Raw genomic sequence first — 17,426 nt, forward strand, 5'->3', positions numbered from 1 at the left:
GGTCAGGGAGTTCCCTTTCCTAGTCAAAGAAAGGGAAAACAGACGGCACCTGGAATATCGGGTCAGTCCCGTCCTAATACTGCGCTTTTCCAACGGGCCTGGAAAACGGCACACTAGGAGATTGTGTCCCGCACCTGGCTCGGAGGGTCCTATGCCCACAGAGTCTTGCTGATTGCTAGCACAGCAGTCTGAGATCACGCTGCAAGGCGGCAACGAGGCTGGGGGAGGGGCGCCCGCCATTGCCCAGGCTTGCTTAGGTAAACAAAGCAGCCAGGAAGCTCGAACTGGGTGGAGCCCACCACAGCTCAAGGAGGCCCGCCTGCCTCTGTAGGCTCCACCTCTGGGGGCAGGGCACAGACAACCAAAAACTCAGCGAGAACCTCCACAGCCTTAAATGTCCCTGTCTGACTGACAGCTTTGAAGAGAGTAGTGGTTCTCCCAGCACGCAGCTGGAGATCTGAGAACGGACAGACTGCCTCCTAAAGTGGGTCCCTCACCCCTGAGCAGCCTAACTGGGAGGCACCCCCCCAGTGGGACAGACTGACACCTCATTCAACCGGGTACTCCTCTGAGACAAAACTTTCAGAGGAACTATCAGACAGCTGAATTTGTGGTCTCACGAAAATCCGCTGTTCTGCAGCCACCGGTGCTGACACCCAGCCAAACAGGGTCTGGAGTGGACCTCTAGTAAACTCCAACAGACCTGCAGCTGAGGGTCTTGTCTGGTAGAAGGAAAATTAACAAACAGAAAGGACATCCACACCAAAAACCCATCTGTACATCACCATCATCGAAGACAAAAAGTAGACAAAACCACAAAGATGGGGAAAAAACAGACCAAAAAAACTGGAAACTCTAAAAAACAGAGCACCTCTCCTCCTCCAAAGGAACGCAGTTCCTCACCAGCAACGGAACAAAGCTGGATGGAGGATGACTTTGATGAGTTGAGAAAAGAAGGCTTCAGACGATCAAACTACTCTGAGCTACGAGAGGAAATTCAAAACAATAGCAAAGAAGTTAAAAACTTTGAAAAAAAATTAGAAGAATGGATAACTAGAATAACCAATGGAGAGAAGGGCTTAAAGGAGATGATGGAGCTGAAAGCCAAGTTTCGAGAACTACACGAAGAATGCAGAAGCCTCAGTAGCAGATGCGATCAACTGGAAGAAAGGGTATCGCTGATAGAAGATGAAATGAATGAAATGAAGAGAGAAGGGAAGTTTAGAGAAAAAAGAATAAAAAGAAATGAACAAAGCCTCCAAGAAATTTGGGACTATGTGAAAAGACCAAACCTACGTCTGATTGGTGTACCTGAAAATGATGGGGAGAATGGAACCAAGTTGGAAAACACTCTGCAAGATATTATCCAGGAGAACTTCCCCAATCTAGCAAGGCAGGCCAGCAATCAGATTCAGGAAATACAGAGAACGCCACAAAGATACTCCTCAAGAAGGGCAACTCCAAGACACATAATTGTCAGATTCACCAAAGTGGAAATGAAGGAAAAAATGTTAAGGGCAGCCAGAGAGAAAGGTCGGGTTACCCACAAAGGGAAGCCCATCAGACTAACAGCTGATCTCTCAGCAGAAACTCTACAAGCCAGAAGAGAGTGGGGGCCGATATTCAACATTCTTAAAGAAAAGAATTTTCAACCCAGAATTTCCTATCCTGCCAAACTAAGCTTCATAAGTGAAGGAGAAATAAAATACTTTACAGACAAGCAAACGCTGAGTGATTTTGTCACCACCAGGCCTGCCCTAAAAGAGCTCCTGAAGGAAGCACTAAACATGGAAAGGAACAACCGGTACCAGCCCCTGCAAAAACATGCCAAATTGTAAAGACCATCGAGGCTAGGAAGAAACTATAGCAACTAACGAGCAAAATAAACAACTAACATCATAATGACAGGATCAGATTCACACATAACAATATTCACGTTAAATGTAAATGGGCTAAATGCTCCAATCAAAAGACACAGACTGGCAAACTGGATAAGGAGTCAGGACCCATCAGTGTGCTGTATTCAGGAAACCCATCTCACGTGCAGAGACACACATAGACTCAAAATAAAGGGATGGAGGAAGATCTATCAAGCAACTGGAAAACAAAAAAAGGCAGGGGTTGCAATCCTAGTCTCTGATAAAATAGACTTTAAACCAACAAAGATCAAAAGAGACAAAGAAGGCCATTACATAATGGTAAAGGGATCAATTCAACAAGAAGAGCTAACTATCCTAAATATATATGCACCCAACACAGGAGCACCCAGATTCATAAAGCAAGTCCTCAGTGACCTACAAAGGGACTTAAACTCCCACACAATAATAATGGGAGATTTTAACACCCCACTGTCAGCATTAGACAGATCAACGAGACAGAAAGTTAACAAGGATATCCAGGAATTGAACTCAGCTCTACATAAAGTGGACCTAATAGACATCTACAGAACTCTCCACCCCAAATCAACAGAATATACATTTTTTTCAGCACCACACCACACCTATTCCAAAATTGACCACATAGTTGGAAGTAAAGCTCTTCTCAGCAAATGTAAAAGAACAGAGATTATAACAAACTGTCTCTCAGACCACAGTGCAATCAAACTAGAACTCAGGATTAAGAAACTCAGTCAAAACCGCTCAACTACATGGAAACTGAACAACCTGCTCCTGAATGACTATTGGGTACATAATGAAATGAAGGCAGAAATAAAGATGTTCTTTGAAACCAACGAGAACAAAGACACAACATACCAGAATCTCTGGGACACGTTCAAAGCAGTGTGTAGAGGGAAATTTATAGCACTAAATGCCCACAAGAGAAAGCAGGAAAGATCCAAAATTGACACCCTAACATCACAATTAAAAGAACTAGAAAAGCAAGAGCAAACACATTCAAAAGCTAGCAGAAGGCTAGAAATAACTAAAATCAGAGCAGAACTGAAGGAAATAGAGACACAAAAAACCCTTCAAAAAATTAATGAATCTAGGAGCTGGTTTTTTGAAAAGATCAACAAAATTGATGGACCGCTAGCAAGACTAATAAAGAAGAAAAGAGAGAAGAATCAAATAGATGCAATAAAAAACGAAAAAGGGGATATCACCACCGATCCCACAGAAATACAATCTACCATCAGAGAATACTACAAACACCTCTATGCAAATAAACTAGAAAATCTGGAAGAAATGGATAAATTCCTCGACAAATACACCCTCCCAAGACTAAACCAGGAAGAAGTTGAATCTCTGAATAGACCAATAACAGGTTCTGAAATTGTGGCAACAATCAATAGCTTACCAACCAAAAAGAGTCCAGGACCTGATGGATTCACAGCTGAATTCTACCAGAGGTACAAGGAGGAACTGGTACCATTCCTTCTGAAACTATTCCAATCGACAGAAACAGAGGGAATCCTCCCTAACACATTTTACGAAGCCAGCATCGTCCTGATACCAAAACCTGGCAGAGACATAACCAAAAAAGAGAATTTCAGACCAATATCCTTGATGAACATTGATGCAAAAATCCTCAATAAAATACTGGCAAACCGAATCCAGCAGCACATCAAAAAGCTTATCCACCATGATCAAGTGGGCTTCATCCCTGGGATGCAAGGCTGGTTCAACATACGCAAATCAATAAATGTAATCCAGCATATAAACAGAACCAAAGACAAAAACCACATGATTATCTCAATAGATGCAGAAAAGGCCTTTGACAAAATTCAACAACCCTTCATGCTAAAAACTCTCAATAAATTAGGTATTGATGGGACATATCTCAAAATAATAAGAGCTATCTACAACAAACCCACAGCCAATATCATACTGAATGGGCAAAAACTGGAAGCATTCCCTCTGAAAACTGGCACAAGACAGGGATGCCCTCTCTCACCGCTACTATTCAACATAGTGCTGGAAGTTCTGGCCAGAGCAATCAGGCAGGAGAAGGAAATAAAGGGTATTCAATTAGGAAAAGAGGAAGTCAAATTGTCCCTGTTTGCAGATGACATGATTGTATATCTAGAAAACCCCATTGTCTCAGCCCAAAATCTCCTTAAGCTGATTAGCAACTTCAGCAAAGTCTCAGGATACAAAATTAATGTACAAAAATCACAAGCATTCTTGTACACCAATAACAGACAAACAGAGAGCCAAATCATGAGTGAACTCCCATTCACAATTGCTTCAAAGAGAATAAAATACCTAGGAATCCAACTTACCAGGGATGTGAAGGACCTCTTCAAGGAGAACTACAAACCACTGCTCAATGAAATAAAAGAGGATACAAACAAATGGAAGAACATTCCATGCTCATGGGTTGGAAGAATCAATATCGTGAAAATGGCCATACTGCCCAAGGTAATTTATAGATTCAATGCCATCCCCATCAAGCTACCAATGACTTTCTTCACAGAATTGGAAAAAACTACTTTAAAGTTCATATGGAACCAAAAAAGAGCCCGCATCGCCAAGTCAATCCTAAGCCAAAAGAACAAAGCTGGAGGCATCACGCTACCTGACTTTAAACTCTACTACAAGGCTACAGTAACCAAAACAGCATGGTACTGGTACCACAACAGAGACATAGATCAATGGAACAGAACAGAGCCCTCAGAAATGATGCCGCATAGCTACAACTATCTGATCTTTGACAAACCTGACAAAAACAAGAAATGGGGAAAGGATTCCCTATTTAATAAATGGTGCTGGGAAAACTGGCTAGCCATATGTAGAAAGCTGCAACTGGATCCCTTCCTTACACCTTATACAAAAATTAATTCAAGATGGATTAAAGACTTATATGTTAGACCTAAAACCATTAAAATCCTACAAGAAAACCTAGGCAATACCATTCAGGACATAGGCGTGGGCAAGGACTTCATGTCTAAAACACCAAAAGCAATGGCAACAAAAGCCAAAATCGACAAATGGGATCTCATTAAACTAAAGAGCTTCTGCACAGCAAAAGAAACTATCATCAGAGTGAACAGGCAACCTACACAATGGGAGAAAATTTTTGCAACCTACTCATCTGACAAAGGGCTAATATCCAGAATCTACAATGAACTCAAACAAATTTACAAGAAAAAAACAAACAACCCCATCAAAAAGTGGGCAGAGGACATGAACAGACACTTCTCAAAAAAAGACATTTATGCAGCCAAAAAACACATGAAGAAATGCTCCTCATCACTGGCCATCAGAGAAATGCAAATCAAAACCACAGTGAGATACCATCTCACACCAGTTAGAATGGCCATCATTAAAAAATCAGGAAACAACAGGTGCTGGAGAGGATGTGGAGAAATAGGAACACTTTTACACTGTTGGTGGGACTGTAAACTAGTTCAACCATTGTGGAAGTCAGTGTGGCGATTCCTCAGGGATCTCGAACTAGAAATGCCATTTGACCCAGCCATCCCATTACTGGGTATATACCCAAAGGACTATAAATCATGCTGCTATAAAGACACATGCACACGTATGTTTATTGCGGCACTATTCACAATAGCAAAGAGTTGGAACCAACCCAAATGTCCAACAACGATAGACTGGATTAAGAAAATGTGGCACATATACACCATGGAATACTATGCAGCCATAAAAAATGATGAGTTCGTGTCCTTTGTAGGGACATGGATGAAACTGGAAAACATCATTCTCAGTAAACTATCGCAAGGACAAAAAACCAAACACCGCATGTTCTCACTCATAGGTGGGAATTGAACAATGAGAACTCATGGACACAGGAAGGGGAACATCATGCTCCGGGGACTGTTGTGGGGTGGGGGGAGGGGGGAGGGACAGCATTAGGAGATACACCTAATGCTAAATGACGAATTAATGGGTGCAGGAAATCAACATGGCACATGGATACATATGTAACAAACCTGCACATTGTGCACATGTACCCTAAAACCCTAAAGTATAATAAAAAAAAATAAAATAAAATAAAATAAAAAAAAAAAAAAAAAAAAAAAAGGAGATACATCTAATGCTAAATGACGAGTTAATGGGTGCAGGAAATCAACATGGCACATGGATACATATGTAACAAACCTGCACATTGTGCACATGTACCCTAAAACCCTAAAGTATAATAAAAAAAAAAAAAAAAGGAAAAAAAAAAAAAAAAACGAAGAACTGAATGAAAACAAACAAAAGCAAACAAACTCATCAAAGTTGGCATGGTGAAGGAGAAAACTGTTTTTAGTATGTTAGCTTATAAAAGAGCTGGGATACCTTGAACACAAATTCTCAGTATTCTCATCTTTAAAATGGAGGAGACATTTGCAAGTAAAATACAGCTCTCTGTAGATTTACTTATAGGCAAGATTCTCTCTCATATCAGGAAAAGGCTTTTGTAAAAGTACCGTTATAACGTATCTGTCTATTGCTGCTACTGTTGTCATTAACTAAACTTGCACATGAAATATATATTTTTCCAAAACGTATGAGTTCTTTTAGAATTAAAAGTTATACATACACATGGCCAAAATTTTAAATAATTCAGAAGAAGTATATGAAAAGTTATACCTCCCCACAAGCAGGTGCCGTTTGCTGTTCTATACTCTGCTTCTTTATTTATAATATATTTTTGTGCTCTTTCTGTATCATTGCATTGAGACCTTCCTTATCTTTTTTAATGGGACATAGTATTTTTGGTGTTCCATTCTTTATAGATGGAAAATATACACATGCGAGCATTATTGGTTGTCTCTTGATTTTTTTGTAATTTTATTATATTGATTATTCAGTTTGATTTTTATTTCTTTAACTTTGACGAAGATTGGACATTTTTTCATATCTTTATTGGCCATTAACATATTTTGTTCTGTGAATCATTAAAGGTCTCTTAAATTGCTGTAGCTGTAACCATTCATTGAGTGTCTTATTTCATGCCGAGCACTGTGCTAAGTGTCTCAACATGCAAGCTCTTATGCAATCCCTACAGCTCTGAAATACAAGGTTATTTCCATATTACACATGAGAGGATTGAGGCCCGGAGAGGTCAAGTAAACTTGCCCAAAGTTGCAGGCTTATGAGTGGGCAGAACCAGAATTTAATTCTAGAAATATTTCATCCTATTGCCTGATACAATTAATTCCCCCAGCAAACATTCTTTGCAAAAGCCTCTTTCAGGGCAGATTATAAACATGCATTCAAATCAAGAGAAATACAGAGCATGTAAAATTGCTTTGGAAACTGGAAAGTGCTTTTTGAATGTACAACATACCAGGTCAAGAAAGGCTGGTAGAGCTCTCCCAAATGATAGGTACAGAGTTTCAAAGACAAAGAATCCTGAACTTTGTGATGTCATATGAGCAGATGTTTTCACAGAAGCACTGCACCAAAAGAGAATAGTTACATCCTCGGAATGTGTGACGTGTAAAATATTGGACATTCTCCTGAATGTAGCAAAAAGAAGGTATTTGTTCTACCAACTGGAAAAACAGATGATAGTGATAATTTACATGGACAATAATGATATTACTTGGTTAATGCTATCATTTAAATGACTGTGATAAAAATCATTCTAATGTTATTGCTTTTGATACTTACTGACTTAGGAGAATCTTGTTTTACCATAGAAACTCTGCCATTTGGATCTGTGTGTTGTTGGTTTATCATGATTAACAGTAATTTTTATGTTTTTCTGTTTTCATCATATCGTCTTCCCACCCCTAATCCACCCCATGCCTCTCCTCCCCACCCCACCCCATCTTGTAGGTTGCAGCTGTTGATTTTGAATCCAACAACATTCGTCAGCTTGATGATTTTTTGGAAGATTCTGCCCATGAGCTCTGGGCTGTGACTCATGCTAAGATCTTGGGGTCTGAAACCTTAGCCACCGTTGAGGACAGCAAGGATAGCCCAGATCTGGAGATGATGATGCGCCGAATGGAAGAGATGGAGGTAAGGTCTGGGGCTCCGGGTGTGGTTCGCTGCTAGGGGCTGGCCTCTGCCGAGTGCAATTTCTCCTCATGCCTCTGCAGCTTCATCTGTCAGAGTCACACAGTCCCAGTTTTAAATCCCTGCTCTATTGCCAGCTAGCTGTATGACCTTGGTATCGTCAACCCCTCTGATAAGTAGGGAGTTTTAAGGATAAAAAGAGGCCTAGAGTATTCAGCTCACGGCTTGCCATGTAATCCAGTCAGTGACCATTATTATTATCCCCCTGATACCACTGATGTGTAATTCCAAAGACCCTGAGACCAGGGCCTGGGCCCACAAATGGAGTCATAGGCTTTTGCATCTGTCAGCTTGTACGTACTGTTCAGTTGCCTCCTCTTCCCAGCTGGAGTGTGATCCTATCAAATCACAGATAATTTTATCTTCTTCAGTTTCCGTGATACCGCTTCACCCAGCCTAACCCCTGGATTATTCAGTGCAGGAAAATGAGGTGCAATAAGGAAGTAAGTGACATGGCCAAGGTCACAAAAAAATCCTGGCAGAGCCAGAATGAGAATCCAGGTCTCCTGACTCTCAATTCAGCGTTTTCTTTTTCATCGCACCATGATTAAATCTAATTTCTGCTTTGCTGCTAGATAGAAACACTAGAGGGAAAACAATTGGTTTTTTTTTTTTTTTTTTTGGATTTGAAAGTTTAAAGATACGCAGTTTACCCCAGTCTTGAAATCTCCCCTTGGCGATAGTTGTCTAGGCCTGGGGTGCTCAAAACAGTAGCCACTAGCCACAGGTGCTTATTAAACTGCAAATTAGTGAAAATTAAATACACTCTAAGGAGTCAGTCAGTAGTTAGTGGCTACTGTATTGGACAGGGCACATATAGAACATTTCCTCACTGCAGCAGCTTCTAGTGGCCAGTGCTGGGCCAGATTGCCTTTATGCTAATTGCTTCATTTTATTTTAGACTTCGTCTCATGAACTAATTACTTCCTGGCCTGACAGATGCCCATGTCTGGCAATACGTCCGTATCAGTTGTGTCTGCTGAACTTTTACATCTTTACCAGTTCTGGTTTGTAATTAAACTCATTTTTTCTCATAAATTAAACTTTTTTCTTTTTTTTTAAAGAAATACCAGGAGTCCGTTCGTCAAAGATATAATAAAATTGCATATGCTGATCCTCGACTTTGGATGCAGGAAGAAAACAATGGTGAGTGTTTCCCCCATGTTTCCCCTAACATTTTATTCTGAAGAATTTCAAACATACAGAAAATTGAAAAAATTGTACAATAAACACTGCTATTCTCATCTTCTAGATTCTACAATTAACATTTCACTCTCTTTGCTTTGTCACCTATTTATCCCTCTATCCATCCATCAATTCATCTTATCTTTGCATTTCAAAGTTGCACATATCAGCACACTTTACCCTAAATATTCAGCATGCTTATTATCAACTAGAGTTTAATATTTCCTTATGGCTCTTTTTTTCAAGATAAAATTTACAGGTGATAAAATGCACAGATCCTAACTGTGCTATTTGGTGGTTTTTGACAACTGGATACATGTCTATTATGCAAACCCCTATCAAGACATAGAATGTATCACCTCAGAAAGTTCCCTCATGCCCCGCCACGTAGGCAACCACTGTGCTTTCTGAGTTAGCTTTGATTGTCTAGAGTCTCATATAAATGCAGTCATATGGTGTGTACTCTTTTGCCTAGACTTCTTTCATTCACCGTAGTGTTTTATAAATACTATATTTATGTCATAAATATATTAAATCTGTGTTGCTTATTTCCTCTTGCTGTTATTAACAAATTTAAGTTTGTAACAAGTTTAAGCCACATATTTGGTGGCTTAAAGCACAAATTTATTCTCCTATAGTTCTGGGGGGTCAGAATCTGAAGTGAGTTGTAAAGGATTGAAATCAGGGTGTTGGCAAGTTCATTCTAGAGGCTCCAGGGAAGGATCTATTCCTTGTTTCTTTCAGCTCCTAAATTTTGGGCTATTAGGAATAAATCTACTATGAATGTATTCATGTGTATAATCTGTGTGTATATCTTAAGTTTTTCTCTTGGATAAATACCTAATAGCAAGCTTGCCAGATCATTAGATTAGTTTGTGTTTAACTTCCTAAAAAATTGACAAATCTTTATCAAAGCGGCCTTGCTCCTGTTTCCTACATCCTTGCCAACATTTGCTGTCATCAGTCTTTTTTGTGGTAACCATCCTGGTAAAGGTGAATAATGATATTTAGAACCTTTCCACGTGATTTTTTTTATTTTTTGAGACACAGTTTCACTCTGTTCCCCAGGCTGGAGTGCAGTGGTGCAATCTCGGCTCACCACAACGTCTACCTCCCGAGTTCAAGCGATTCTTGTTGCCTCAGCCTCCCAAGTAGCTGGGACTACAGGTGTGCACCACCATGCCCAGCTAATTTTTTAATTGTTAGTAGAGACAGGGTTTCGCCATGTTGGCCAGGGTTTTGCCATGTTGCCTTCAGGTGACCCACCCACGTTGGCCTCCCAAAGTGCTGGGGTTACAGGTGTGAGCCACCACGCCCAGCCTCCCGAAGTGGGATTACAGGTGTGAGCCACTGTGGCCAGCCTCCCACAGTGCTGGGATTCCAGGTGTGAGCCACTGCGCCCGGCCTCCAGAAGTGCTGGGATTACAGGCATGAACCACCGCGCCTGGCCTCCCAAAGTGCTGGGATTCCAGGTGTGAGCCACTGCGCCCGGCCTCCCAAAGTGCTGGGATTACAGGCGTGAGCCCCCTCACCTGGCCCCTTTTCAGGTGATTATTAGGTATTTGTATATCTTCCCTTGTGAAGCGTCCAAAATCTTTTGTCAGTTTTTTTTGGGGTTGCTTGTCTTTTTGAGTCATAGAACTTCTTTATGTATTCTGGGTACAAGTTCTTTTCCAGATACATGTTTTTGTTTGTTTTGTTGTTTTTCTAAAATAATTTTAAGGAGATAATTTATATACTTAAATTTCACCTTTTTAAACTGTACAATTCTTTCGTTTTTAGTATATTCACATAGTTGTGCAACTAATTCTAGAACATTTTCATCACTCCCATCATTCTTCTTTCTCCCACCCTGGCAGCCACCAGTCTACTTAGATAGAGGTTTTACAAAATTTTTTTTTCCCATGGAAAAAAAATTGGCTCAGCTGCTTATTTCCAAAAATGTTTTATTATGAACAGACATTTTTAATTTTGATAAAGTCTAACATCAATTCTTTCTTGAGTGGTTTTTGCTTTCTATGACCTGAGAAACCTTTACCTACTCCTAAGTGGGAAGAGATTCTCTTGTTTTCTTCCAGAGGCTTTATGGTTTTAGTTTTATATGTAGGTCTATGATCCATCTTGCATAAAAGTTTGCCTATGATTTGAGGTAGAGGTTGGGGTTCATTTTGTTTTTTCCTAATGGATGTCCATGTGTTCTAGTTCCATTTACTGAAAAGACTTTTGCTTTTCTCCTCCGCTTTTCAAAATGTATCTATATGTACTTGGGCTGCAATGGCTAGGTTACTGTCACCACTTTGGCTGGGAAACGTTACTCAAATTCTGTTTGACTCTGCTTATCGGTTACTGCCTTACTCAAGAAAAGAAGGAGAGTAAAGTGTGGTTAAACATTACCTCTAAGGAATGTAAGCGCCGTGAGTACTACCCTCATGAAGACAAAAGGAAATGGGGGATGGAAGGTTTACCACAGCAGCCTGTGTTGCGTGTCATCATGTAAAATAGGACTTGGAGGTATTGTGGTAGAAAAAGTACTCTCCCTCTCAAATTTTGACCAAAAGATGAGCCATCTAAACAAAACACTAATGTGTTATCTTTTGTGTGCTCTCTGTTTTCGAGTGCTCTGTACTTTGCTCCTGTTGTTCTCTCTTCCCCTCAATCCTCCAACAGCCTCCATTTTCATCCTCACATAACAGTCAAGCCGTTCTTCAAGGCCAGGCTCAATGATCCTACTCGGCCTGTGCTTTCCCTGGCATCTCTGCACTGGAACTTAGTTCCCTTCCTGGCCTGTGAACACCCATAGCACTTTCTGGCATGTCCTGCCATGTGTTCGAGGTATTTGTGAAGGTGTCTCATCTCTCTCAACTAAGCCACAGATTCTTTGAAAGCAGAGAGTTTGTCATTGTGTGTTCCTCACTGTGCCTAGAACAGGACTGGCCCAGCGAGGGCCCTTTTCATCATCGTTTAGTCAGCCCGTGGGCATTTTAGCATCTTTCTTTGTGGAAGCAGAGGAAAGGTAAAGGTTGGAGGGCAATTCGTTTCCCTGATGGTTTGGCCACTGGCCACAAAGTTAGGTTGCATCATGCAGAAGACAGTCTTACAGAGGACTTGGTGTTCTCTTTTTTCAAGGATGATTTAAATTATTAGTCACTATTTGTGACTCTGCCGAGAGTCTAGGTATGCATTTAAAAGGAGCTCTCTAGGACACTAAGAACTGAAATGAGGTTTTGGACACATTCTGGAATCATGGAATGGTAGTAAGAGTCCCGTTTCTGGTTGTTCTGTTTGTTTAATTTCATCACAAAACCCAATTTAAAGTGATCTTTTCATTGTGCAGTATCTTTGTCTGTTATCCCCTCTGAGAACAATTGAAAATTTGATTGCACTCTCAGTAATAGTTTTACAAAAGCTGACTTATATCGTACTCTCTGACAGCAAGAAATCATAAGCATATAAATGTGAGCCAAGTCGCTTGACATATAGATGCTCCCTACTTAAGAAAAGGACAAATTTTCTTCCTACACTTGAAATACATTTAAAATTATAAATAATCTGAAACTCAGAAGAGCTGTCAAGCCTGCGAGTTCTAGTTAATAAATTAATGTTTTGACAATCATCATGCAGATTTTTTCAGCATTGCCCAGAGACAAATTAAATCAACTAATTCAGTGTTCAGGTGTGAGTGTTTTTTCTTCTTCCTCTTTCTTCTTCTTCTCCTTCTTCTTCTTCTTCTTCTTCTTCTTCTTCTTCTTCTTCTTCCTCTTCCTCTTCCTCTTCTTCTTTCTTCTTCTTCTTCTCTTTTCTTCTTCCTCTTCTTCTTTCTTCTTCTTCTTCTTCTTCTTCTGCTTCTTCTTCTGCTTCTTCTTCTTCTTCTTCTTCTTCTTCTTCTTCTTCTTCTTCTTCTTCTTCTTTTCTTCTTCTCCTTTTCCTCTTCTTCTTCTCCTTTTCTTCTTCTTCTTTCTTCTTCTTCCTTTCTTCTTTCTTCTTCTTCTTCCTTTCTTCTTTCTTCTTCTTCTTCCTTTCTTCTTCAGTAATCAAAGCATTTAAAGGTTAAAAAACCCAATTGCTTAAGACTCTTTGAGTGGGTGACTGGGTCCCAATGGAAGCCATGTAGCCTGGGGCTTTTCATAGACCTCCTTAAGAAACCTTCCTCAGAGCAAGTTCATTATTTCTTAAAATGTATTCCTCATTGGTTTCTTTGTAACATATAAATTCATCTTTGCATTTAAAATGAGCATTTTCCCATTGCACTGCTAGCCAACCCTATCGTGCTTAAGAGATTTCCATGTAACTTGCTCTCAGGTTCTTGGCCACTAGGACAGCTCTAAAATGGACACCAACTGTTCTTTATATGCAGTCATTTTATGACCTTCCTTTTCTAGACCAAAAAATCTCGGCAATAAGTGAAAAGCCCCTGTCTCCTCATCCAATCAAAATCACAAAGACAGTGGATCGCAAGGATCCAGCTGTGAACATCATGTTAGAAAGGCCCTGTAATGGCAAGTAAGTGGCAAAGACACTTTCTAATTTCATTCTAGTCGGTCACCTTTGATGTTATTAGATTTTGAAATCTTTCAGTTCCCATAAGACAGAGAGAAATTCTTCCTTTGAGCAAGATCTTGCCAAACTCCAAGATGGCTGAGTAAATAGCATGTTTACCAGATGGGCATTGAGCGTGTTGCATCTTAAGGAGCTTTTCCGTATTCAATAACATTTAGATGTTTTTTTTTAATGTGGAAAGCATCACATCAGTACATGTGGGTTGTAGTGATATTTACTGCATGATTTGCTTTAAGAATGCTGTTGTCTAAGGGACAGATATTCCCACATGTTGAGGGTTGGTTCCGTGAAAAGGGGAAGCAATGCATGGTGTTAGGATGTTGAGTTTTGTTCATTGTGAGAAAGAGAAATCAAGATGAGCCTTTGGCTATCAAACCATGAGGGTAAATTAACAGTTTAGCCTTGCTTACAGATGATCTTGAATGCTTTCATCATTTTTATTTGTTCTCAGTTCCCTGGATGAAAGTGTGGGAACAGAGGAAGGATCAGAGAAAAGAGAGGCTCCTCTTCTCTCCCTAGCAGAAGATTCTCAACAGAAAGAAGGCCGAGCTCCCCTCTTTGTCCCTCTGGGTATGTGGCACAGCATCGGTGACTACTGCAGTCGTTTTGAGCAGTACCTTCGGATCATATCTCATGAGGCTATAGGCTCCTTCAACCCGTGGCTGATAGCTGAAAGGTCAGTAAAATGTTACGGTCCTCTGTTTAGGAACCAAATGCGAAATTTTAGACTTAGAAAAAGCTGGAGAAAGCATTAGCCAAGGTCTTATTCCATATGCTTTTGGGCCCTGGAGTTTCAGTGGTTGTTCTTGGGCTAGGAGACAGGCTTTCTATTTTCAGACACAGGGAACCGTAAAACAGCACGGGCAGTGCCATCCACAGGGGTGCTCTGCAGCCTTCTTTTCCTAGGCAGAGGGTCCCAGTCAGCTCAGGCTGTCATCACAGAATACCATCAACTGCGTGACTTAAACAAGAATGTATTTCTCACAGTTCTGGAGGCTGGGGAGTCTAAGATCAAGGTGATGGCAGATTGAGTGTCTGTTGAGGGCCCTCTTCCTGGCTTGCAGATGGTCGTCTTCTTGCTGTGTCCTCAAGTGACAAAGGGAACTGTGGTCTCTTCCTCTTCTCAGAAGGGCACTGATCTCATTGAGGGACCTCCATCCTCATGACCTCATCTAAACCTAATTATCTCCCAAAGGCCCCACCACAGATACTACCACACTGGGGGGTTAGGGCTTCAACATATGAATATGGAGGAAACACAGACATTCAGCCCCTAACAATAGAAGTACAATACTCAGGAGTCAGTCGGAGCTGATTTCCTGTTGCTGTTAATGCTAATGGTGTCCCATCAGAGAACACAAAATATTCCTGGGCAGGAAACAGCCATGACCATGGAATGTTCTTGGTGGGGACAAATTTGCTTTTATCAGTAGCAGGCCTCTGATTTTGCAACACTTTCTTTAACCCTTCTCCATCTTTCTTTATGTGGGTAAGGTAGTTTTGTGGAGTCACAAAACAAGATCCTGTAGCTACTAAATTTTGAAGAATGGGTAGCCCTTTTTTTATGTACAAATAATTAAAAGATAGGTGTAAATCTATTCTTTTTAAATAGGGCCCACGTTTAAATTCCTCGCAAGTTACCACCTTGTTACAAACATGCAAGATATTTTTCATCATTGAGCTAAGTAGTATACTATAATTACATTTATATAGTAGTATAGTAGTGTACTATGATTACATTTCTTTTTATTTGCTAGTTATTTTATATATTTGTTAACTTTACCTATGCAGTAGCCTCTCAATAATATAATTTTTGTCTGGATCAAAAGTATCAGTTAACCTCTGTGACTCGGCCCCACCCTTACTTTTTCCCCTGAAGCCCCTTTTCCTCCTACCCGAGTCCGGGCGGTTGCTCTCCAGATCTACTGGATGGTTTTCATCCTGGGGCTTCCCTTCCTCATCACCCTTCGTGTTAGGTTACGTCTCCCTGTAATAGATTCCCTGTTTTCTGATGCCCTTGTCTTCCGCTTTCTTGGTTTACTCTCTTATTTTGATGGTGCATATCCTGTTTTGTGTATTGGAGGAAATTTCTTGAAACTTACAAGTGTGAAAGTGTCTGCCGTCATACTTGATTGATGACTTGGCTGAATTTAAAATTACTGGCTTATTTTTTCCAAAGAATATACCTTCCTTCTTTTGTGGGGATGAGGAAGGGATTGTCACTTAGATGCCAGAATAGGGGTGGAGTGTGTCAGTCCAACTGCTTGTTCTGCAAATTTTCAGCCAGTCTCCTCATTTTCTACCCCACACTGCACTCTGCCTTCATGATTCTCAGCACTCTGAACTTCCTGAGCCTTCATGATGTTTTATAGGACAAATCAGCTTGTTTTTGCCTGGCATCCCTCCCACCCCCACTTACACACTCTTAGGTTTCAGCTCCCTCTATGCTGCTAAATCAGTTATGATTCTTCTGTGTGCGTTTATCTCCTGAAAATCTTGGACATTTCTCACCCACATGTGTCTCTTTTTGTAGATTTATGTACTTGTTTATCTATTTCCTTGTATTTAAGTGGGATTTTGGGTGGGATCAGGGATAATCACTTGTGTTTAAGCCCTCAGGTTGACCCTGAAGTCCTGAGACTTCTCTTTGGTATATATGATAGTACCCTTCGAAGTATATAAGATGCTTTGTTCTGGTAGAGACACAAATTTGTCTTCACATGTATTCTGAAGGATTATCTGGGAGAAGAGAAGAAGTAAATGTGACTTGCTTCCTTTCGTTAACATGCGCTCCTGTAGCATATGTACTCGTTTTCTTGTAACCTGTCCAGCTCGCTTAGGCTAACCGGGATATTGGGAAATCCAAAAGCAAGCCAAGAAAGATAGACTGTTCCTTGTGTGTTCTTACCACCTGATCAAATGACACATTTTGTTCACAGTTGTTAGGTGGATGTAGGGAAAATCTCTCGGCCTGTAAAGAATAACAGGTTAAAATGTAGAGGACAGAGCTATTAAAATATGCCTGGATTTTTACAATATTTTCCTCTGCTGTTCTTTGACCCCAAGTGACAGTGCATATGAACAGTCTAGCTCTGTTTCATTTTTATCTCCTCTTTTTTTATTATTTTATTTTATTTTATTTTATTTTAGATGGAGTCTCACTCTGTCACCCAGGCTGGAGTGCAGTGGTACGATCTCGGCTCACTGCAACCTCCGCCTCCTGGGTTCAAGTAATTCTCCTGCCTCAGCCTCCTGAGTAGCTAGGATTACAGGTACTGGCTACTACACCTGGCTAATTTTTGTGGTTTTAGTAAAGACAGGGTTTCACCATGTTGGCCAGGCTGGTCTCGAACTCATGACCTCAGGTGATCCACCTGCCTCAGCCTCTCAAAGTGCTGGGATTACAGGCATGAGCCACTATCTCTTCTTTTTTAGTTTATGATTTGAATATTCCAAAGATGAGAGTTATATTGATCAGATCTTTAAAAAGCATCCAAAGACAGTTGACTTCATCTAAAGCCTCTTGGGTAAGGAGAAAGCTGAGTTTTTTCCTTTCTTTTAATGTCTTTATTCCTCTTTATACCTGAAGAAAAGCACTGTTCCAGCAATTAGCATGAGCAGGTGATATAAACTGAATGCAAATAAAAGAGTGATATGAAAGGAAAGGCTTAAGGTGACAGTGCTGTTATTGAAAGGAAACTCTTAAGA

At 40.5% G+C, this 17,426-nt stretch overlaps 1 protein-coding gene across 14 annotated transcripts in view; it reads left to right on the forward strand.

The window, feature by feature from the left end:
• KIAA0753 (KIAA0753 ortholog) overlaps nt 1-17,426 on the forward strand; it is a 70,328-nt gene that overhangs the window by 44,336 nt on the left and 8,566 nt on the right. For 12 of the 14 annotated variants that reach the window (XM_063629572.1, XM_063629578.1, XM_055258733.2 and 9 more), the window contains 4 exons: nt 7,734-7,919; nt 9,041-9,122; nt 13,541-13,661; nt 14,170-14,394. In XM_063629572.1, coding sequence (XP_063485642.1) covers nt 7,734-7,919; nt 9,041-9,122; nt 13,541-13,661; nt 14,170-14,394 — 614 coding nt within the window. Of the gene's footprint in view, nt 1-7,733; nt 7,920-9,040; nt 9,123-13,540; nt 13,662-14,169; nt 14,395-17,426 lie in introns of those variants that run through there. The other 2 variants (XM_063629580.1, XM_063629579.1) reach the window with 2 other exon arrangements.

This window comes from Symphalangus syndactylus, chromosome 20 (assembly GCF_028878055.3).
Source record: "Symphalangus syndactylus isolate Jambi chromosome 20, NHGRI_mSymSyn1-v2.1_pri, whole genome shotgun sequence".
Taxonomy (NCBI): Eukaryota; Metazoa; Chordata; class Mammalia; order Primates; family Hylobatidae; genus Symphalangus; species Symphalangus syndactylus.